This window comes from Bacillus rossius, chromosome 1 (assembly GCF_032445375.1).
Source record: "Bacillus rossius redtenbacheri isolate Brsri chromosome 1, Brsri_v3, whole genome shotgun sequence".
In the NCBI taxonomy this organism is placed as follows: domain Eukaryota; kingdom Metazoa; phylum Arthropoda; class Insecta; order Phasmatodea; family Bacillidae; genus Bacillus; species Bacillus rossius.
The window spans coordinates 353,384,355-353,408,826 of record NC_086330.1 but is presented as its reverse complement, the minus strand read 5'-3'; the positions used below and the strand labels follow the sequence as shown (position 1 = coordinate 353,408,826).

General features: G+C 38.9%; 1 protein-coding gene and 1 non-coding gene across 3 annotated transcripts; both read right to left on the bottom strand.

Annotated features, from left to right (window-relative positions):
* On the bottom strand, window positions 1–24,472 carry LOC134528237 (insulin-like growth factor-binding protein 7). Of its 2 annotated transcripts, XM_063361675.1 has the most exons (5): window positions 24,420–24,472; window positions 13,000–13,195; window positions 8,569–8,667; window positions 4,530–4,736; window positions 1–1,955 (listed from the first exon to the last, which is right to left on the bottom strand). In XM_063361675.1, the coding sequence occupies exons 2-5, from the start codon at window positions 13,184–13,186 to the stop codon at window positions 1,846–1,848; spliced, it is 603 nt and encodes a 200-aa protein (XP_063217745.1). In that variant the 5' UTR covers window positions 13,187–13,195; window positions 24,420–24,472; the 3' UTR covers window positions 1–1,845. The 2 variants fall into 2 exon arrangements, with proteins under 2 accessions (XP_063217745.1, XP_063217746.1); XM_063361676.1 differs by lacking the exon at window positions 24,420–24,472 and having other exon boundaries at window positions 13,000–13,202.
* On the bottom strand, window positions 7,819–7,890 carry Trnap-cgg (transfer RNA proline (anticodon CGG)). The gene has a single exon. It is a non-coding gene; the product is annotated as a tRNA-Pro (tRNA).

Here is a 24,472-nt window from a genome sequence, read left to right as displayed (position 1 = left end):
TTCTCTCAACATCATGAAAAAACGTTAATATTTATTTGCATTTTTCTCGGATCAACATACAGTATTTGTGATTACCTAGTTTTAGTGTTCACCCCCACGATATACATTTTTAATAAAAACAAGGCAAATTCAAACTAAAACATACATTGCGAGTACATTCATACAAAAATAAATAATCACTTAGGCTACATATCTAGACTCACTTTTTTTGCAACATCTGAGGGGTGGAAAGGTAATAAATAATAAAAATTTAAATAGTGCAAAGGGAGAGGATATATAAAGTGATGTTGTAAGAATGGTGTAAGGGAGGAGAGAGGGATATGACAATGCTAACCCTGAATTTCTATGACATTAATATATAGATAGCAATGCAATGGTGTATGTCCAACAAAAATTTTATTTTGTAATTTCAATTTTGTCCTTTAACAGACGTGTCTTCAAAGTCCACATTAAAGACAGAGAACTCTATTCAAAACAAAACAGCTAAAAAACATTTTGTAGCAATACCATTACGTTTTATCTTTGTATGCATATTTTAATGCTGTTTCTCCATGTATGTATCATAATCTTCGAGACTACCATACTTGTTTGGTAAGAGTAAAATTTTTTTTTTGTGTACCAATAAACTTTTCATCAGTGAATTGTATAATTCAGTGTTTCACTTATAACTTTACAGAAAAAAAATTTTATGTATCGAAACTTGTTACTCATAAGAGTACAGACAATTTTTCCTGTGTTTTCGCCCCATGGTCGTGCATTATGAGACATCCAATACTGCAGTGGGTACCGAACAACATCTGCAACAGACACTGTGCTCGTATACTGATTTATGCCCGTAGCTGGGATTGAACCACTGACACACAACCTCATGAGCATGGCGCCTCGCGCTGGAACTACGATGGCACGACAGATGCGATGCGATGGATGCGAATATTTTTATAACCAATAGCGTTCGACACATCCGTGACGGCAGCGCAACATAAATGGCGGACGCGACATACTTTCTGATCACAAAGATTTACTATTTCAATACACATTGCAAGCATTACGTTACTGAAAATAGTTCGCAAATTTGTTCTTGAAAGATGGTCATAGAATATTTCATTGGTAATACTATTATTATTATCCGTGTATTTTTTTTTTACTTTTGTTTACTAAATTTATTTCTGTTATCTTTTAAATGTAATCAGGTACCATGTATTTTCCAACTTAACATTACACTTTGAAGGATACAGATTTCTATGAAACATGTTGATTAAAAAAACTGCAAGGACTGATGGCTGTCGCAAGTTTGGTGCGTAGGTAAATGGCAAGAAAAATAATTATATTTAGATTTTAATAGTTTATCTTTGTTTGTCATTTTCACAATACTGTGATGTTTGCAGTCACATCACCTTATTAGCATCGCATATGTCGCGCTGTTGTGATCCCAGCATCAGAGATCTCTGCCCCAACAAATGGGGTGTGTCGTAAAATTGGGTGAATAGAAACAGTGGGACCAATAGAAACAGTCTGCTAGAGGAAATTTAAACACAAAATTCTTTAATAAATATAATTTTATAAACTATATTGGTAAATAATTTAAGGAACAAGAAAATACCTATTAATTTTAGAATTGTTTGTAAAACAATATACCTATATATTTTTTTTTTCCATCCCCCTTTCTGTTTATATCCACCCCGGTTTACAGTACTGAGTTTAGTTTTCATTCTAACAATATATTTGGTGTTATGTATATCAACTCGAATACGTAAACTTAAATTGATTGCTTAGCAATTTTTTTTATAAACAGACACTGATAAAACAAATACAAAATTAATAACTGTCAAATATGGATTATATTTCTTAAGGATTTTCTTCTGCAGCAACGGTAGTTTTGTAGTTGCCAAAGGGGTCGCACATTACGTGGCGTTGACTCCAAAACTGGGACATTGCATACTCCACTCGAGCGCACACTGGAATGAAAAATTACATTATTCAGTCACACTAGATAAACCAATAAAACTCACTGTAACAGTATCCTGATTTATTATTTAGGCTCAGTATAATAATAACTGAAAAAACATTATAAATGTTTCTACTTTATTAATTTAACTAAGTTGATTTACCTATATTTGCCATTTACTAAGTGCCCATTTGAAAAATTACTGCACATATTTGTTTCTTCATTGTTTAAAAATAAAATTTTTATGTGGAAATTAAGCTTTGCATTGAAAATATTTTTTTACATTATGATCTCCTAAAAATATTGTTTATGTAACCAATAATAGTGTGCCAAAATCTGATGCTTGATAATCATCAATTTCCTTACCCAACTTATTCTACGTCTGGGTTACGGAAGAATCTAAATGTGTCTTAGGCCGAAGCCCGTATGCCTTATCATGCTGGGTTTCAGCCATGCAGAAAGGGTAACGTCCATCATGTAATTTGTTCGGGGATTCGCCAACCATGGCAGCAATTGATGCCATAACTGACTCCCCTATCTTAAACAATAGACTATAACTAGTTAAGCTTAGGGGAGGTAAACCCTGCATATACACTGGGAAAACCCTGGGCTCATATATGTGGGGTTAAACTAATGCAAGCATTAAGAAGGCAGGTTCAGTACAGGACCAAAAAGGATGGTCTGGAAGAAAAGTTGGTCAGGGGCAGAAAGTTTCAGCCATGCTGGGGTCACTGAGGTCAGGAGCTTGGACCAAGTTTGCTCGATAATCATTCTAGTCTCGCAAATGGCACTGCCAGATCTCTGTACCAAGGCAACCCTTGTAAAGATTTTCCAATCGATTGGCACTCGTCAAAATTAATCATCAGAACTACAGCCACCGTTACTGGAATTACTGGCCAGTGAAAACCAAGAATATCAGAACTTAATGAGTATCTCCATAATGAGAAAATTAAGATTTACCCTATATTTCTTGGATGCATATAAAAAATTATGCAGTGGAATAAAATTTATATTTTCGTCAATTGTGAATCCAGGTGCTGGTTGTGTGCAGAAACTAATGTTTAAACCAGTTTTTTTTTTTTTTTTTCATTTGGAAAACACTTCCAGTTTGAAGTTGTGATCACAAAATTATGGAAACTGAATCTGTTTTTCGTTACCATGTCGTTAAGTTGCATAAAACTTCGAACTAAAAAATAATGCATTTCTTTCATAGTGGTGGTTACCTACAGATATATTATTTTACACCGTGTTTGTAATGTTTCCAGAGAAAGATTTTTACCATTTATTTTTAGTTCCAGAAGCTGAGATGTAAAATAAGTTTGCAAATTAAACTGGCTAAATTGAGCAATTATGCAGTAGTCATGCCTACCTCTTATGATCAAACAAGTTGTGGGAAATTATGTAGTCAATTACAAGATACACATCTTTGGCTTGGTTAAATAACGCATAACATTCACATAAAAATGAATTAATAGCACTGTTTTCATCACATTAAAAAGAGCCAACAACAAAGAGGTGAATATCAATCAACGCTATGTATATTCTAATACAATTTTCTTTGTTAATAAATTGTAAATAAATCTGAAGAAAACCCTAGCTGTCGATTTACAACCCTTTAAGTTTTCATTGTACACCCTGTTTGAGAGCTAAAATTAATTTCTTTTGAACCTCGTTTTTTACTTTCAATATAGATTATGCGTGTTTACATTGCCTTATTTTTCTGGCCAGAGCATAATAATTATGAAAAATAACATTTTGTATCTACAATTTTAAATATGTACGAATTTAATTTCGGTTTAAAGAATACATGTTACCTAACCTTGAAGTTCAGGATACATTTAGTATATTTTGGCATTCTGGGAAATATTTGAACACGAATAATTAATTAGAAATAAACGACTTATTTATAAAACTCGCGAGTAGACAACAAACTAACGGACACAACCTCAACGTGACAACTCATAATATTAAAAGGAAAACGTTGAACGGTAAAAGTAAAAACGGAAATATCTTGATCAGCAAGTTGTTAGTCGTGGTGCGCAATTCTACCACCAGCACCACTTGTGTTGCTGTTCTATTTTTACTTCTTTTTTAAAAAGATATACACTTTTATTTCACGCCCTCAAAAATGTCTTCATTAAGGTACCCACTAAGAAAACCCTCTAAGTAAATGTACCTCCTAAAAAAATCCTTTATATTTTGGTTTCCCCCCTTAATTTGGGGGGAATTCCCCCAAGTTGACATCTCTGGTGCATGTTGGTGCGACGCTACGAACGCCCCATCGCCGCCGGCAATGTCGATTTTCACCCGAGCGGCAATAGACCTAGTGACGTCACGCAGTATCATTGTTCGGTCGTCTGTTCTCCAAGATCGTGTCTCATATTAACTGTTGTTGCAAACATAGACATTGTCAGCCCACGTGTTCGTGTTGTTAACTCACATTCTTCACGTTTCTCTACTACATACACTGGAGATCTGCAATGGTGTATGTCCAAAATAAATAAATAAATAAACTTTTGAAATCATTCGTTCCCATTCCAAGAATCACTAAAAATACGAATAAGTATTTGTATCGCACACTCACCACATTCCATCTTGTCTTCGTGTTTGCGTAACTGCTTGTATGGCAGCACAGTGCCGTTCGGGGCGACGCACATGCAGTGCTTGGCATTGCACTGCCTCGGAGCGTAGGTGCCGTCCCACGAACACTTGGGAGGAGAATTCCATGGCGTTTGCTTTGAAGACCCGCATGGAGGATGGCGAGAGCTGTCCGGAGGCTTGTGAATAGTACCTTAATAAATAACCAAAACCAATTAAACTGCTGAACTCATACTGTTAAAAACTAAATTCACTGCACTTACCTTACGCTTACCCTAAGTAAAGGTAATTTTGTTCTATGTATATGATAATGATGATCAGGGCCGCTGAGAGAATTTGTGAGCCCCTGAGCAGCTGGGGTAGTAGGCCCCCTTCCTTTTTTTTGCATACCACTACTACGTACTACGTATACTATAAATATATATGGTATCGTAAAATTGCATCCTTCATTTGAAGATACATAAAGATTTCCTAGTTACGCAAAAAAAAAAAAAAAAAAGAGCATTTGCATGTATTATCTCAGTGCACTTTTACATTGTTAAATCCCATCAAAATACAAATAATAATTAATTTTGATGTATATATTGCTAAAACAAAACTTAAATGGTAATCAGAAATTGCATTATTATATGAGTGTTTAAAATCCATAAGTATAATAATTTATTCTGAATATAAATATTATTAAAATAATTTAAAGTAATAATAAACATTATTACTTCAAAAACATCAAACACATTGAACCACGTTCATTACATTGAAAAATGTGTAATACATATTAATAATTTATACAAATTAATTTAATACCCTTAGTTCGATGCAAAATCATAAATGACATGCATTTTAAATAACAATGATATATATTTTACATCCTAATAAAACACAACTATTCGAATGTCATATACTATATAAAAATGTCTAAATTTAATAACACTTCAAAATGTTTTACAACAGAACAGTCATTACTTAATATCGAATCACTACATTCACAATAATCATACACTGTAGTATAGTATTTAAAATTTTAAACATATAATAAATGCATTTAAAAGCATTATACTACTCAATAATATTGATTTACAAACAATTAAATAGTTCAGAAGTAATCACAACAAATCTTTTTACTGTGCCCTTTTCAAAGCAAAATCGTTAATTACATCGTCGTAGTTCAATGACCGAGCGAGATCAGGCTCTAAGGCAAGCAAGGTGAGCCCACTAATCCTTTCCTGAGACATGGTTGAGCGATGTACATTTTTTATTTCCTTCATTTTGCTGAAGGACCTTTCGGCTTCGGCAACTGTCACGGGAATTGTGCAGAACACTCGAACAGCGATACACACGTTTGGAAATAAACTATCCAATTTTAATCTCCGTAGTGTGTTTAAAAGCTGAATTGGTATCAATTGATTTGGACCAATATTTGAAACATTAATTGATTTGAGATGTTTCATTTCATCAGATATCTCCATGACACCCCCCCCCCCCCCCCTCCAGCCAGGGCCCATCACCGCATTCTTTACTTCAGAAGGGCGAGTCTAATGGCATTGACCCCAAGTGGAGGGGTGTACGGGACCAAGCAAACCTATTGTGCTCGTACCTGGCGTTCCCATTTCTGCTACTACGCAAGTATTTTGGTGTGAACTGAATGTTACAAGTACTGCTCGGTTAGGTTATTGGTTATCGACTGTAGTTTTAGGAACACACAAAACAAATATATATAGAGTACAAGATGTTTTAATAGCAGGGGAAAAATGTTTTTCCAGCCATTTATTTTCCACTTCCCAGCCGGGCGCCCGGGCCCCTGGGTATTTGCCCCTTTTGCCCCCCCCCCCCCCCCCCCCACTCTCGGCGGCCCTGATGATGATAATGTTGATGATAATGATGAGTCGTTTCACCCATTACTGGGTGTTGTGAGCATAGGCAACGACATGGTGTTGATAGCCGTGTCATTCCTATGTTGCCAAGGCATGATGATTCTGTGGTGGTTTAGCGTTGCTTTACGCGGGATGACATCACAAACATCCAATCCTGAACCTTTGAATATATATACTGTATAGAAGTCGCGAGTGGATAGGATTTACTCTACGTTTTTCAGAATCATATGATGAGCAGCTTGGGAACTTCACCGCTGCAGTGCGCTGCCGTAAAGCCCTGTATCGTCTTAGGTGTTATTTACACGTTAGAGCGCAGCGCTGTCGCCCGCTGTCATCCCCCGCACCCCCCACCTATCATTCACTGCAGCTCAACGTCGTTCAACAGGAGGGGGAAGGGGTGTTTGAAGAGTTGGACACTTGTCCGCTAGGGACCACCACAAGTCGATGCCCTAGAGATGGTGGCGATTGCGGCGGTGAATTAACCAACTACCTCAAAACCGTATTAGAAATTTTAACCTGGGCTGGCGACTTCTATACAGTATATATATTCAAAGCCTGAACCCAGAGAGAGGGGCCGTAGTCACCTGGGGGGAGGGGGAAGTGATTTTTGAGAATTCTTTTTAATGCTTCTTCTACCCTAATAGGAGGAAAATTACAATTTTTTTTTAAATATAATTCGTCAGATTCTTTATAAGTACTTAATGCGATACGCACAGATCATGTTTACAGCTATGGTCAATGTAAAGTTTACAGTAATTAGGCTTCTTTTTTTTTGGGGGGGGGGGGGGAGTGGGGATTTGAAAAGTTGTACATCGAATAATGGGGGAGGATACCAGACACATTGATTGGCTCTCGGGACCTTAGTTTTTTCTAGAGGCCCTGTCTCAGTGTAAAGAATTAATTTATTTTTTATTTACATATGTATCAATATTCACACGAATTTCGCAGTTCTAATTTCACATCTATTGTTTTACAATAACATTTCATACGAATACTTCCATGCTGAAGAATGAATAAATACATTCATTAGAACTATCTAATTATTTATTTATTATGTGTAAATTGTTAAGAAGCCTAAAGTGTAACAAAGGCTTACTTTGTAACTGATAATCATTTTTGTTTCTTTCTGCATTTACACTAAAAAAATATGTATTTTAAAGCCGTGCTAAAAAGAAAAACAAGTCATATTTGAACCAAATAAGTCATGACAGCTTAGCTTATAATATAAAGTTCAATCTCTGTAATTTAATAACTAAAATAAGTATGTATTAAATATGTCCCATAAAATTCATTATGATAAAATCTACTAATTCTAAAGTAGTTTTGAAATTAGCTTATAAATGATGTTTATCAGCAAAATTTGTGTGAAGTGTGCATGTAAGAATTACAATATTGAAAAAATTTGGGCCTGTCCGGGATTTGAACCCGGGACCTCTCGCACCCGAAGCGAGAATCATACCCCTAGACCAACAGGCCGATGAGGTTACGAGGACTAATTATGTGAAATCAATGTGAATGTTTTTAGAGCCGTAACAAACCGTACGTATTCGGTACTGAGTAACGGATGAGCCATCTAGCAACGAATAACGAAACGTTACACAGGGATGCATTTCGTTACTCGCATTTTTCGTATGTTTTACGCATGCGCGCGCATATTCGATTATTTTACGTTACAAAGAACTATGTTTGTTTATTAAGTAAAGTATAATTTGGAAATTCGTCGTCCAAGTTTTTTACTGTTTATTAAAGGTATATCGCGTATTTTCACGTTTTTTTGTTCTTATCTTAAAAGAGATAATATAATAAAGCCGCTCTTATGAGATTTAATTGTTTCTTAGTTAACAAAAACTGTTAATTATCAAATATTTTTAATTGTTTATATTCTATTTATTATTATTTACGCGACGTCATATTGTACGCGTACGCAATACGACTCGATGTTATGCGGTATCAGAAGTAACGAGTAACGTAACGATACGATAGTAACGAGTACTAATTGTTATAGTAACGAATACATACGGGTACGCTTTTTTTCGTTACTTTTACAATTCTAGAATTTTTAGTAGCCATAAAAATTATTGTTAAATTGTAATTGTATGTATAACATAATTCATTACTGTTAAACGGTTACTTACTACAACGTCTTCAACTTACCGATAGATGGCACGCACGTTCTTGTCTTCTCGCTGCACTCGAGCCCAGCGCTACAAGCGACCTCTTCGTTAACTGCTTGGAAGCAAGGATCACCTCGATCTAGCATGAAACAATATGAATAACAGATACTTTACGACTTTTTCTTCGGAAAATAACTCTCTGAATCATCCCTACATCGTTTACTTGATAAATTCATACTTTTACAGCGTACATTAATTTACGAATATATTTTTCAGTTAGCGCTATCTGTTTATTTTAATAGAACTATAGACCACATGCCAATGTTGCCAGACGTACGAGAATTCTCGAATTTGTACGATAATTTAGAACCTGTGTACGTTGTACGAGGTAAAGTTGGATCTCGTACGCTTTTGTACGAGAATTTTAAAGATCAATTTTAATGTTTTTTATTTTTTATTTTAACCGGGTTCTAGTAAGCTATATTAGTTTTATTGTATCGTTTTATCAAAACAAGTGTAAAACATTTATTTTGTAATTTAATATCATTAAGTGAAGTTCCTGCCCGACAGCGTTGACTTGTGCCAACCTCTATTTGTCTAGCACAGGAAATGATGACCCAGAGCAGTGGCGGATTCGTAAGGGGGGGGGGGGGGGGCGCAGGGGGCGCGCGCCCCCCCCCCCCCCCTGCCCCTTGACTTTGAATATATATACTGTATAGAAGTCGCGAGTGGATAGGATTTACTATACGTTTTTCAGAAGCATATGATGAGCAGCTTGGGAACTTCACCGCTGCAGTGCGCTGCCGTAAAGCCCTGTATCGTCTTGGTTGTTATTTACACGTTAGAGCGCAGCGCTGTCGCCCGCTGTCATCCCCCGCACCCCCCACCTATCATTCACTGCAGCTCAACGTCGTTCAACAGGAGGGGGAAGGGGTTTTTGAAGAGTTGGTCACTTGTCCGCTAGGGACCACCACAAGTCGATGCCCTAGAGATGGTGGCGATTGCGGCGGTGAATTAACCAACTACCTCAAAACCGTATTAGAAATTTTAACCTGGGCTGGTGACTTCTATACAGTATATATATTCAAAGCCCTTGACAAGGGCAGCCCAGCACCAAGCATGGTTCTTGGCAAGGGGAGGGCGCGCACCCGGCCGCCGATGTTATACAATACACATTCATACACTTACCTTTAATATTCGGGCGAGACGTAAATGAAACGGATAGAGCTTGGAAAAAGATCTCTGGCTGCATCCAAGCAACCAAGGTGACGTAACAAGGGAGTGTGTGGAAGAGGTAGACCTGCGCCCCCCCCCCCCCCCCTTGAGATTTTTCTGTATCCGCCACTGACCCAGAGTCAGAATAATGTTAAATGCACAACCCCTAACTCACAATTTAGATAATTTTTGTATGTTAAATTAACGAAAATTAAAAAAAACTGGATATTTTTTACGAAAAAAATTATTCAAAAAGAGTGAATGGCAGGAATAATTGTATTGTTGTGAAAATTGTTGTTAATAATGTTTTACTTATGTAATCATAGGATTGTGAAAATTGTTTACTTTAGATTTGTTAGGCTTGTAACTCAAATATAAAAATATTGTAGAAACTAATTTAAACTTTTGCTTTTACAATACCATTGTGTACGAGATTTTTTGTGTGACGTACGAGAATTTTCGCTCTTTGGTACGAGACATTGACATTGACAATCTGGCAACACTGCACCATGCACGAGTATGAAAATGTGAAAATCGTACCAGTAACTGGATTGTCGAACCTATATCTGCCGGGACATTTAAACACTGAAATTTTTTTTTCTTATTATTATTTATAAATAAATAATTTGCATATATAATTATAATCATTTGTAAGAGTGGATTAGTGAAAGGAAAAAAAATATTTAATTTAAGGTTAGGAGAATAATGTACTTTCGGGACGAGATTCGTCGTGTTGACGTCACGCTGATCTTATCTTTCACTGGCTACTGAGTGTGTCGGCAGCGTCGTTTTTATTGTGGCATTGTGACTCAAGTAATATATTTCTTATGAAAACTATGTGTGTATTAGTAATGCGAAGACAATTTTCATTTCTGTAACAACATGCGACAATGCAGATCAGCGGCGTAGCCAGGAATTGTGTATGGGGGGTGTTAAGAAGCATGCCCCCCCCCCTCCCCCGTATTAAAGGGGGGGGGGTGGTCCGGGGGTCCTCCCCCGGGAAAATTTGGATTTTAAGGTGTAAAATAGTGCTATTTTAGCAGTTTTCGGTACTTAAATTTAAATATTGTAATGGTAAATTTTTTATTAATTTTAATATGAAATTTGTTTGAGTGATGAATAAGAAATTAATTAAAGATTTGGTGCTAGGGGGGGGGGGGGTTGAACCCCTAACCCCCCCCCCCCCCCCCGGCTGCGCCCCTGAGGCAGATTATCCCGAATGGTTCCATGAAATAAAACCCCGCATCTAAGCGAGCAGAGGAAATTTTCACTCGTTTCCTAGAAAATTATTTTTTTTTTGCAGATTCTCATTAATTATCATTGGTGTCACCGCTAGAAATGTGAAATACTGAAAACATGTGGAATCTGAAGCCACAGACAATTATCAAATAAAATATTTTACAATGAGTGTACGTCATGGCTTTGTGGAAGCTCAGGTGGTATAGTAATTAGTGGAGGCCAGGCTGAAATATTATTATAAGTTGTGTACTATTTCATGTAGGAATAAGTGAATAATAAAAGCTGTAAATAATGTTAAATTTAAATATTTATTTCTATACAAGAAATAAAAATGTTAAATTAAATATTAATACTATGCATTATACCCAGTTCTGATAAAAAACAACATATATGCACAACATTAGAAAAACACTTAACGTATGATGAGAATGGCATTGACAAAATAAGGACATTTTATTTTGCGAACTATTTACCTACATGTATTTCAGTTAATATCAAATAATCAAATACACATACATTATTATCAGAGGCGGATCCAGGATTTTGGTTTGGGAGGGGCTTGACCCAGCTGAGGCTAGGCTTTACCAAGGCAAACACTTAAACAATAGTGGACCCAGATGCTTTTGGAGGGGGCTTGAGCCCCTTAGCGCCCCCCCCCCCCCCCCTGGATCCGCTACTGATTATTATAATAATAACAAAAGCCATTCATCGCAGATTGTATTTCACCAGCGTTTATTTGTTGTCTAGCTTTTTTTGCTCTTTTTATCTACCAATATAATATACATGTTTGTTTACCTGTATTTAAATGTGTTTTAATTGGTAATTTCTGTTTTTATGTAATTTTTTGAATAGTAGGAGACTGCAAATTTACCGAAAGACAACACAAATAAACAAGTTCGTGAACGCATAAGCACTTCAACTGATTGTGTAAAATGTAAAGATTTTAATTTGTTTTAATACACCTTTTTTAAATGAATTAGAACGTCGGCAATGCTGTAAGTAGTTTCCACTTCTTCAGCTGTTAATTTTTCATCATTAAGATATGGTGGAATTACAATGATCCCTTTGTTGGAGAGGCTTGTTTTTATTTCCTAAAAAACCTTTGAGAGTCATTACCTCATCCACAATCATTTGAAATGAATGCGTCAATTAATATAAAGATACATGTTAAAGACGAAACCATGAAACGTAACTTTGAAAGCTACTCAAGGTTTCCGAGTGGGGTGATTACGATAAGCATTTAAGAATTCGCTGAGGACCGAGAAGTATTTTCGATTCCGGATAAAGTTTTTAAACTATATTTTTAAAATAGCTTAAATTGTTAAAAGGGGTGTTTTCAGAGTAAATTTTAGGCATAGAACAACTTGTTACAGATTCTTGAAAGCACTTTAGGGACTTTTATCTTCATTTCTCCGCCATATAATGTTACGGTAACCGCTCAAATCTCATAGTTGCCCTGTGCATGACGAGAAGACTGCGCGCCAGTTCAGAGCCTTGCGCTTAGAGGCGATACCGCGCTAGAAGCACCAGCGAGCGTCGCGCCTTTCATCCCGTCTCACTAACACAGATACACCCCTGATAGGCGGGGACCTTAAGTAAGAGTTTAAACCTAGAGCTAACTCCCCTTAATAATAATGCCGGGCTTGTGTAAATGCTAATTCCGATCTACTATTGTAGCTAGTTAGATTGAATTACACGGAATTCAACTGTGATGTATAACAAACAATGTGTTGCCAGATACTTTTTTTTTTTTCCGGTGTGTATCGGTGGGGAGGGGGGAATCTCGAAATCAAAATAGAAAAAAATGAACAAGTGTAGTGAGAAAAACTTCAATTATGGACATTAGCACATTGGCATATGGGCCTACAGCAGTAGTCTCACTCAGTGAGTGAGACTCTTCACTGATATTTCGCCCATTGTTTCATAACTTCGTGAAGGGGATGATATATCCCTCTATGCCAGGCTGCGTGTGCGTGTTGGCTGCGACGGGAGATCAAGCTGGGCACTGGGCACTGACCTAGCAGCTTGACGCAGGCCGGGCAGCAGCCGCAAGAGCTGGCGTTGGGCCTGACTTGGCCGCCGGCGCACTCCAGGGCGGGGCAGGCCACAGCCTCGCACTTCCTCCTCAGGACGCAGCGCCCCGCCCACGGGTAGGCCGCCGCCACCGCCGCCAGGAGCGCCAGCGTCGCCACGGCTGCTCTCATGCTTCCCGCCTGCGAGATCACCGCCATCTTGACGTGGTCATGCGTCGCACAGGCGACGTGATATCCACGATCATTGTGGACTTCAAAAACCATAGAGTTACGAAGTCCTTTTTTTTTTTTTTTTTTACCTCGCCATCGTCATATTGTTCCGCCCAAAACATTGCGAAATGGTGCTCGTTAACGAATGAATCGGAATCTCCGTCGTTAAAACGAACTTTCATTAAAAAAATAATAATAAATTTAAACTGTTTCCACAATGCAAAAAAAAACTGCACTTCAGCCAATGTTTCTGGCGTCTAACCAATATGGCGCAACAAGAGGGAAAAAAAAAAAGCTTCGCACACCTTGTAACCATGCAGACGTGACCACACCCCGCTTCCAGACACTCGGATACCTAATAGGTACTTTGGTAATTTGGTTCACGCCAGGGAGTTGGGATGGAACTCACGACCCTCGCCCCATTAGCGTAATGCTGGAATCACAATAACGCGATGCGAAGATGGCGATGTGACAACATAATATAACGTTGTTGACATGCGGTTTTTACCCGCGCGACAACCAAACATAAACTATTGTGCATAAAATGTTTCTTCCGTTTCATACTCACCAAACATACGACGACAGTCATCAATGATTGCACTTTTTATTGATACACAGTTATCATGTTTGAAAGAGCAATCTAATTCAAATTTAACATTCGATTGTAAAAATCACTGTACGTAAACATATTTAGGAGATTTCACAGATAAATTTAGTAAACAGAACTTTAAAAATACAACAATAATTATAATAAAATGACCAATGCATCAGTTAATTATCTTTCGAAAACAAATCTCTGAGACGCATTTCAGTAACTAAGCGCCCGCGACGCAACGTTATTAGTAAATATTTCTAATCGGGATTTGTGCTGCGTCCACCATTTTTTTTCGCGCTGACGTCATAGATGTGTTTTACGTGATTGGTTAGAAATCTTCGCGTCGCCACCATCTCGCTGTGATTCCAGAGCGAGGCTTTAGGTCCGTTACAAAATATTAATTTTACGAAAAAAAAAAAAAAAAAAAGTACATAAAACAATAATAGAATACTAAAATATTCTTGTACTTGAAACAATTTTTAACGTATTTAAAACGTAAATAAACCGCGGCCAAATACTCATCTTCTATTGGTCGCACGTCATATCGTAAATGGAAGAGCTCCAGTATTGCCGAGATAATACGTACGTGTCCGCGTCCGCATGGTAACGAAAAGTTTAACGTGTAGGAGTGAGGCGTTCGATGATGTGATGGTAACGAAAAGTGAAACGCATAGGAGTGGGGTGTTCGATGATGTCATGGTAACGAAAAGTGTAACGGATAGGAGTAGCGCGTTCGATTGAAGTGACGGAAAGTTCTAGAAAACAAAAAATGGTGGAATCCAAGATGGCTGCTAGAAGTGACCTTATACAAGACGACCGTCTCCAGCAGAAGAAAACAATATGGTTGCCTCCAGCAAATGTTGCCTGTATAATTTTATTAATTATCTATTATTTATTTTGGTAATAATATGAGTGGGGTGTTAGATGATGTCATGGTAACGAAAAGTGTAACGCATAGGAGTGGGGTGTTCGATGATGTAATGGTAACGAAAAGTGCAACGAACAGAAGTGAGGAGCTCGATGACGAAGTCATCAAGTTTTGAAATTCAATTTTATTAATATATTTTTATAAATTTTTAAAAATTATTCCCGATTTTCTAAGTTAATGTTTGAGGATTTTCAAGATGGTCGACGTGATGTCATAATTCGGTGAAATGTTCTAGAGAACAAAATGGCGGAATATTTTAGAAAACAAAATGACGGAATCAAAGATGGCCACTGGGGTCTAAGGTCAAGTTCAATTCCAAGATGGCCGCAGGAAGTGACGTAATCCAAGATGGCCACCGGAAGTGACGTAATACGATATGGCCACAAGAAGTGACGTAAACCAAGATGGCCTCCGGAAGTTACATAATTCAAGATGGCCGCCGTGGCTCCCCGGCTCCCTAGCCCCCAGCCCCTGTCCCAGAACGAACTGAACCTACCTACTTGTACCTAAGGTTTCAAATGGATTTTATAATCGATGGACTTGTAATTTTTGTTCCATGAGGGCAAAAACACGCATTTCTTAACTCAGCTGGGCCCCCAACTGGTACCCGGACCTTCCTCCAAAACTCTCGACAGCACCTAGTTTCCTGAAATCACCTTGCTGGGATAGGATGGTCCTACACTAGGACACGGTCAGTTTGGTTACCCAGTCCCCTGAGTAAGTGCACAGTATAAGTAGACATAAGACGTAAACATAAAATAAATAAAACAATACCCGTAATATTGCAAGCAGCTGACATTGAAGCTTGAGGGAGTCGCCCAGGTGTCACGAAGGTTCGAGTTGCGGTTAGTAGAACGAATCCGCGTCTGAGCACAAAAATAACATGAAATTGTTTGTGGTTTCGTCTCAAAAACCTTGGGACAGGAATTTCGCCGAGAGACTTCCTAAAGCGAAGTCCGCTGGGAGTTCCGCATTGCTCAACTACTTGCTTGCCCACAGCGCGCTTGGCGGTGGCGACCCCGTGACGTCACTTGTCGTGCTCATCCTTCCCGAAGGAATGATGGGTAATGATCGTGCGTACGTCATGGCCTTGGCGTGTGGCATGCTTCCGCGACGGTCTTTCTCGTTGTTTTATTCTTGGTGGACCTGCATCTGACATTACACAAAGGAACTTATTGAGCTTCGTAGTCTGGTCGGATTTCAGATATACAATTTTTTTTTTTTTTTTTGCCTTTCTCCCGACAAAAATACGACACGAACGTTTAGAATTTTTGAAGTAGAGCAAATATTTCCCCAACAGCAGTAGCGCACCATGATGGGTGAAGCGTCATTGGTGGAGCGGCGACTGGAAGTCATTGGAACGACCTCGAGAAAACCCGTCAGCTCACAGCAAAGTCAGCCATGTATCTCTATTTAAAAAAAAAAATATATATATATATATAGGTTTTTCCCCTGCCAGTGATCTGGCTTCTCAGTCATGGTGACCTCCGTTTGTTCGTTAGTTTATCGTTACATTGGTTTATTACTACGTAAGTGAATCACTGTCTGCCCACTGGGGCCTGTGCCTTACTGGTGGACCAAGGGGCCTGGGTTCAGGACCGTGTGTCTGTGATGTCCCTTTCACCTTCGTTCCGCGGAAGGCAATGGCAAACCACCGCGGCAAGCATAGGGACGTCACGGCTGTCATCACCGTGGCGTTGGCTGTGCTATCGACACGCGCCGACATATTTCAAAGTCGTCTTGTAAAATAAAAGTGGATAATTGAACTTACAGAAGCCTGCGATCAATAAAATATTTCCGTGTTGGCTTCAAAGCTGTTATATTTTTGATTTGTAAACATCTTAGCTCTCGGTATACGACATTTGGTAGGAGTAAATTCTTGAAAATGGAAACGGAAGTCGAGAACGGAAATGTGTCACAAAGATGGCGGACCCACGTGTAGAAACACAAAAAAAAAAATCGTAAGCATTAGGGGACGTGTCAAACATATTGGCGCGCCAAATGAAACTTCATGATAGTGAATGCTACCCTGGAATATATTTGGTAAAGTAAAATCGTAATAGTGAAAAAAGAAAACTGGCATTACAGTTATTATAACACACATTCTCCTTCTGAACTCCCAAGAGGCTTAGTAGCTCAGCGGTGGAGCGCGCGCTTGTTCAAATCTCGTCAGTGGGAATATTTTTTGACGTGACGTCTAATAAATCGATGAACGCCGGCTGCACGCACGAAAAAGTGTCCCGTTACGCACATTGTTCCGTTACGCTGTGTCCCGTTACGCTTGCGCCGCATCTATCTCTCTTCCACTCGATTGGCCTATGCGTCCGAGGAGAAGAAAAAGAGCGGCAGCACACAACTTACATCTACACGTGAACTGTTTCGTCGACTGTTTATAAAGTGAAGTGAAAAGTTAACGTGGTTTTCATTGCTTATTACAACAACAATAATTTCGGCAATAAAGGTTAATTATTCTTGCATTTTAAAAATTCTGATTACTAGTATAATTTTAAGTATGTATTATTTTATTATTAAAATAAAAATGATTCAATTTTATTCATAAAAGTATGCAATCATTTCACCAATGTTTTGTTATGACGTTGTCACGTTAAACTATCGTCCGTAAACCGACTTTACAGTCAACCAATTTTTTTTCTTAATTATTTTTTTTTGCATCATCACCCTCTTCATCTTCCCCGGCGCGTGAAGAAACACATCGGCCGGAGCTCCGGACCGCACAAGTCGCTGCGCGCTGCGAGGAGGGCGCACCGCTCCGAAACGGCGGGTGTACGCGCGCGGCATGCTGAGCAAACAAGACCGACAACTCGGACATCTCAGGGACGCGCGTCGCGTTAGCACGACGAGCCGTCTCGTCACATATCCCCCGAGCACGACAGTCCCTCCCCCCACCCGCCCTCCACGTCTCAAGGCCTCCGGATCCTAACTTGTAATTACAGCCTCCAGACCAAACAATGGGATTCGCACGCCTCCCAATAGGGTGCTCACTTAATTTGCACGAGAGAAAGGAAAAGGTTGGCGAGGTTGTGGCAGAAGGCTAATGACGGTGGGAATGTTTAAACCACGTGCTGAAGAACTTTCCCCCCCCCCCCCCCTTTTCTCTCTGTAGAGGATTGGCGGTGGTAATGTTTACATAAGAAAAAAAACATAACATAATTCAAATCGTAACAAAAGAAAGAAGTTCCCTGTGGAAAACCAAGACTGACAAATAAACTGGACTGACATATACATTGAACCAGTTCTAAGAAGAAACGATTTTTATTGCTTCATTCATTAAAATTTAAAATAAACACCAGTTGTCTTCATAACTGTTTTTTGTGTGTACAAAGGCGGAGAAAGTCTCTAACTAAACGGAATTGCGGCCAAGGAAATTTACAACGACCAAATTAATTCTTGGGCTCAACGCAGAATCTTTTATTTTGTTCTGGTTGTTAGCCAACAAATAAATAAAGACTTCAATTAATTAATATAATTTTAGAAAACAAACTAATAGGGAAAACATCATACCATAATAATAATAATAATAATAATAATAAAGTAATGTGTATGCCCTTTCGTTATATTTGATTGTCCATCCACTGCACAGAATTCTATCCCATAAAAGTTTTGATTGAATTTTACAGATTTAATAATAATCCAATCATGTATGTATTTTGGCCCATAAGGGCTAATGCTTTCGAAACTTGGCTTCCTTCACATCGTTCTTAACACTAGTACATTTTTCTAGGCACTAAAAAATCCCGCTGCATGGTGTAAGAGTAAACGTTCCGGTGCTCACGGCTATAGGAAAAATGAAGTTATCTGCAACACGTAATTATTCATCCTTACCAATAATGAGTGGCGTGGGCTCTATCGTACTGCCACAGCTGCCACAGACTTCGCCACATCGGCTTCAAAGCTAGCTGTCTTGATTGTGCAGTGGTAAGATTAACCGCTAATTTAAAGTTCGCAAGTTTCAAGTCCAGGCGATGTCATCGGTTTTTAAAAATACAATAAAAAAAATGAGAGCTAGTCATTCAGTACTCGCCAGAGATGTATAACATCTAACCTCGGTAACGAGCAGAGCAAATTCATGTGTTCTCATGTTGCAAGTACGTAACTCGGACACGAAATTTAACGTAGAATTCTTTAAAATAATGCCGAGCGTGATAAAGATACGTAAATTATGTTTTAAACTACATTTCTGGACGCGAATCACTTGTAGTTTCCGCACGCGCCGCTAGAATTCGTTGCCAGAGCAACTACGTCGACTATCGAATCATTCGATTTGCAGAACGGAAGGTTAAATTATATAATGAAATGGTTCTGATAAAAACGAAAATGTCTTGAAAGAAATACGAAACCCCGGCTTTTGACATGATTTTCGACAAGGAATTGTATTAAAATACAGCTCATCTTGTTAAAAATCACTAAACGGTTAAAGCCCTTTGGCTTTGTGAACTTTAGTTTGCGCCATCCGCCACAGATGGCAGCACCGTGGTTACACATTTACGTTCCATGCGACTTCAGCTACATTACCGAAATTACAGCTACCAAATGCCGTATACCGATAGCTAAAATTTTACACGTTAAAAAAAAATCAGGTGGTATGCTCGACAGTGCGAGGGTTACGCGAGATCGGACCTTACATTGTGGAGGACCCGGGTTCGAGTTTCTACCCATCATACTAATTATCAACTTTCCATCGTTTTCGGAATTTATCCAGGCAAACGCCGGGTTACTTCCTTCCAATGCAGATTGCTTCCCCAATTTCCCTGACTTGCAAAGCGTTTGTCTGTCTCTAATTATCTCGTTGACAACGAGACGCAGGACGAAAGGTAAATAAAGTTCAACATCGTGGTTGTCCCACGTCTCATGTTGTTGCTACTATAATCTATTTAAGGGGCCCGTCAAGTCATGGGGTGTAATTACGTTATTGAGGCGGGATGATAAGTGCGACGCTCGTTGGAGCTTCTAGCGCGTTATCTCCTCTAAGTGCAGATTATGAATTGGCGCGCAGTCTTCTCGTCGTACACTATGAGCTATGAACAGTAACTGTATGTAACAGTATATAGTGCAGAAATGAAGATAAAAGTGAAATGCAAGTACCTTAGCTGCTTTAAAAAAAACTTTACCGTTTGCTACATGCCTAAAAATTAATATGTACACGCGGGTTTTAGCCATTTTAAGCCCCAGCTTAATCTAACGGTCAATTTTTTTCTGATTAATAATAATTATATGTGTTAGGTAACTGTTGAGCCAGGTGAAAGGGGAACTTCCACATCGACTTCAACTCATATAAATCCTTCGTAGCAACGTAAAAGGCTGCGAACTTCAATGGATGAAAAAAGAAAGAGACCCTAGTGAACACGGCCCATGCTTTGCTAGCTTCCAGAGATGATATGTGAGAGGTCATCGGCAAGCCTTTCGGTTTGCAGTTGAAAGAACTCAGTACCGATCAACGAGACATAGCCCAAAAGTTGATGGCAGAACTAATATTTTACAGAAAACGTGGTCGTTTGACTGATTACACTTATATTAGTTAAAAATCTCCATAATTTCAATAATTTACCCCAACACTTTCCTTCACCTTCCCCTTCTAACAGACAGTCCCCGTATTCATCAACTACTTCACCTAATTCATCTATGATTACTCCATCACATGAAACAGCAGCAGCACAACAACCATCTAACAATTCAACCCCACCGAGGATAACCAATCATGTATTATTAATTAAATTAATAACTTTGAACACATTGCACTTATTTCTTAATTCAATTGTGATTACTATTGAACAACTGTCATACTATCTGATTTAATAGCACATACATATCAATGTATTTATGTACTTTAATATGTTTTAGCTGTAATATATATGTATTACCTTAGTTTTTAAAATATATGATGTAAAATAACCATATATGAGTCATTTTTTCATAATACCACACCAGTAAAACTTAACATAACTTAATGCATTTCTTTAACGTGTTGTATATGGCTTGGAAAGTTTCGGGAATAGGCTAATAGATGGCAGTAGTTGTGGAGATATTTCAGCACTAAACCTCAGGTCTTCTAGTGATCTTCCCGTAGCTAAATAACGGAGCATTACAAGCCTCTCCTCAGCAGATACGGATTCTCTCATGACCGTATTTTTATTTTCGATGAAGGGTCTGATCTTCACAGGGAGTTCCATAAACCAATTTTCATCCATCCTCATAAAATTACGGTAATCGTCTGCATCTAACTCCTTCACAAGTTTCATATGGGTGAAAAACTTCCTCTTCAGCAACCAGGTCTTAAACCACACACACACTTCTCTTCTTTCTACGTCCTTCATCTGTAAGAATCACCGCGCACAAAGCTACGCTACGACTTTTTTCTTTTAATGTTTAGATAGATAATGAGTCATTTTAAGAGCACTTCGCGCCTCAAGCACTTGTTCTAGACCGGTCTGGCGGTAGTCGTCGACCCCTGACGACCTTGTTTAGTTGGTGCGCGTGTAGGGGGAGGCCCTGACACGACGGTCGGTCGGGAACAACTGGTCGTGTCGGGCAATTCTGTCGTCCCGTGTGTAGCCGCCGCGGTCGGCGCGTTGTCAAGTCAACCTCCCCCTCCCCCGCCACGGAACAAAGGGCAACTCCGTCAAACCGTTAATTCCCCCGCGGGTTCGCGTCCCGCCGGAGGCAATTGCCACCAGAGGCGGAGAGACACGCAACAAAAACAAAACTGCTAGAGGCACTGGCGGCTGAAGGAATTATTCTCTGGAGGGGCTTTCCTGCAAAGAATGGCTGCAGTTGCAGACAATGATATTAAGTAAGTCATAGCTTGGCCATGGAGCAATTATAAAGTTCATGGTCTCGAAAAAAAATGATCCTTAAAATAGTTTAAAACAATTTTTTTTTTGACGAACGAAAATAAAATTGGAGCTTGGGAGGAGCATTTTCCCTACCCCGCAACCCCCCTTTTTGAACCAATCTTGGTCAGGGGTGTTGGGGAAGAAAGCGATGATGGCTTTTGTTTTTTTAAGGAACTTTAACTTTTCCACATGCGATGGATTGATTCCGTAAAGACGTGGAGAACCCAGGCCTGGTTTGAGAACCCAGATTCTAAAGAAATTCCAGTGGTACGCAAGGGGGGGGGGGGGAAGGATATATATTCCTCCCCCCCCCCCCCCCGAAAATTATGAAAAGATGTGCAAAATATCAGTGAATACAGTATGTTATTTTGAGTGATGCAAGGTGAGCTGTTACAACACTTGCAATTTCAACTGTTTGAGAAAAGCCACGCCGCTTCACACCTACTATTGTATGCCCATATATCAGCATGTTAGCTTATCAATAGCTAGTAAGTTTTTTTTAATACACGTGCCAATTTTTTAAATTATTTCCTAATTTGTTTTAACACTCCCCCCCCCCCCCCCCCCCTCCCCGGCCACCCAAGAAAACCATTTCTGTATCCGTCACTGGAAAAAGCGGATTGTGATTCTTATCACTGTGGCACTTCAAACGGTAAAACACTGTAATAAGATGCTATGACTAAACATGATTATATGTTTAGATTAATTACTAGTTTCCCGGTTTAAGAGTCACATAAAGACAAATATTAAAAATACCAGTGACTTTGTGTTAAGTGACGTAAATGAACGATGGATGATAAGTGGTTTATTGTAGTATCTGAAATCAACCATCAGGTACACTAAACATACGAAAAATCAAAATTACTTCACCCCACTTCGTGAGAAATTACGTGGCCATTACTTGGGACTGTTGTAACTTAAGACAGCAGCATGGTAATCTGAGGCGCTGACGCCTTAGCGTCAGAAGCCGACTTTGACCTTGTAGTAACCATAGCGACGCAGGTAAACAATGACAGACGACGTGTACTCGCCGTTCAGTTCATTGCCAATAACGTTTTTCTGCTGCAATTCCACTCTGGTTTATCAACTACTATGTTTACGCAAATAATATACAATTTTAAGCAAGACATAATAATATATCATGTATTGCAATGAAAACATAAAGCAATATTTAAGAATGTTCACAGAAATGTTCGGACTAGTTTCAAGCACAGTTAGATTTAACTGTTTAAAGTGACAGACACTTGATATATTTTACTAACTGATGGTACTGTTAAAGTGCAGCTTGTGTTCTGTGCCGCACGAAGATAAATACATGCCTCCAAGCTATTGGTGTGCTTCGAACAACTCCGTAACCAATTCGATAAAGCTCATAAATCATGAGTCATGCCGGAGGTCGGGCGTGAACCATCGGCTCATGAAGTCTCGAGAGACAATTAAATAACCTGGACGATATACGAGGCAATGTCAAGCCAATTTTAATTGCGTTCCAAAAATATATAAGTTTGAATCCTGGGCCATGCTTTCCCAAAATATTTTAAAGCAATAATGCTAGGGTGATATCCTACAATAAGCCAAGGCAGATTCCTTTACCGTATTTCTGTTTGTGTGTGTGTGTGTTTTTTTTTCTCCAGCTGTCAACAGGAAACTGTACATACAGAGGTTTGGACGGTATGCCAAATATGATTTCAAAGTGTGCGTTGTGCTGGAATCACAATCGCGCGTCAGATGCGACACAACACAAAGGACGCTATACGACATAAAAAACAATACCGCGTAATTGTGGACATTGTACCCGAAAGAACACGTTTGAAAGAAATATTTTTAATTCGAATTTAGAATCATTTGGAAAAATCATTGTGCTTATACATATTTAAAAATTAAAAAACAAAGAAAGTTAAAAAAAACCTATAAAATATAAGAATAGTAATATTAGATACCAAGGAACCTAACAACATTCTAACTCGCGTTTCAGGAACGCCCCATCCTCTACTCGATGCAAACATAAAATCTTTCTAATGCTGGAATCACAACGCGACGGCGCGACGCGAATTTGGCGATGCGACAGCAAAATAATGCGTCATTTTGAAAATTAACGGTTTTTACCCGCGCGACAACCAAAAATAAACGATTGTACATTAAAAAAACACGACAGCCACCAGTTCTTGCACGTTTTATTGATCGATATGTTTGGGAGAGTAATTTGTTTAATTCAGTTTCAACATACAATTGTAAAACTGTGCGTAAAAACGTTCCATAGATTCCACATATAGATTTATTAAGCAAAACATTAAAAAAGAGAATAATATAATTACCATGCACCAGTTTAACCATCGTTCTAAAACGAAATTTTGACACGCATTTCAGTAACGCCGCGCCCGCTACGCGAACGCAAATATAAAATATTTCTAATCGGGAACTGTGTCGCGTGCCGCCGGTTTTCGTCACGCTCGCGTCCGTCATAGATGCGTCGAACGCGGTTTGTTGGGAATAGTATTATCGCACCCTGAGTACAAGACTATCGTAACTCAAAAATTGAGTTTTTGTCATATTTTTACCATAAGCAGGAAAACATCATTATCAAGGCACTGCAAGACTATCGCAATATTATATTTACTTTTACGGGACTTGTGGCAAATAATGTAGTGTTGCACTCTGGAAAACATTATAAAAGAATATGTGCAAGACTATGGTATCTGAGTTGTGATGGTATTGCACTGCTTTTGAGTTACGATAGTCTTGTACTCAGGGTGCGTTATGTCCGCGGCGTTGTTGTGACTCCAGCGCGGGACGATCTGACATGCACATGCATGCGCTCACCTACGGTGCTTCCGGGACTCTGGTCCAGCGCGAGCCGCCTCCAGCTCGAGACT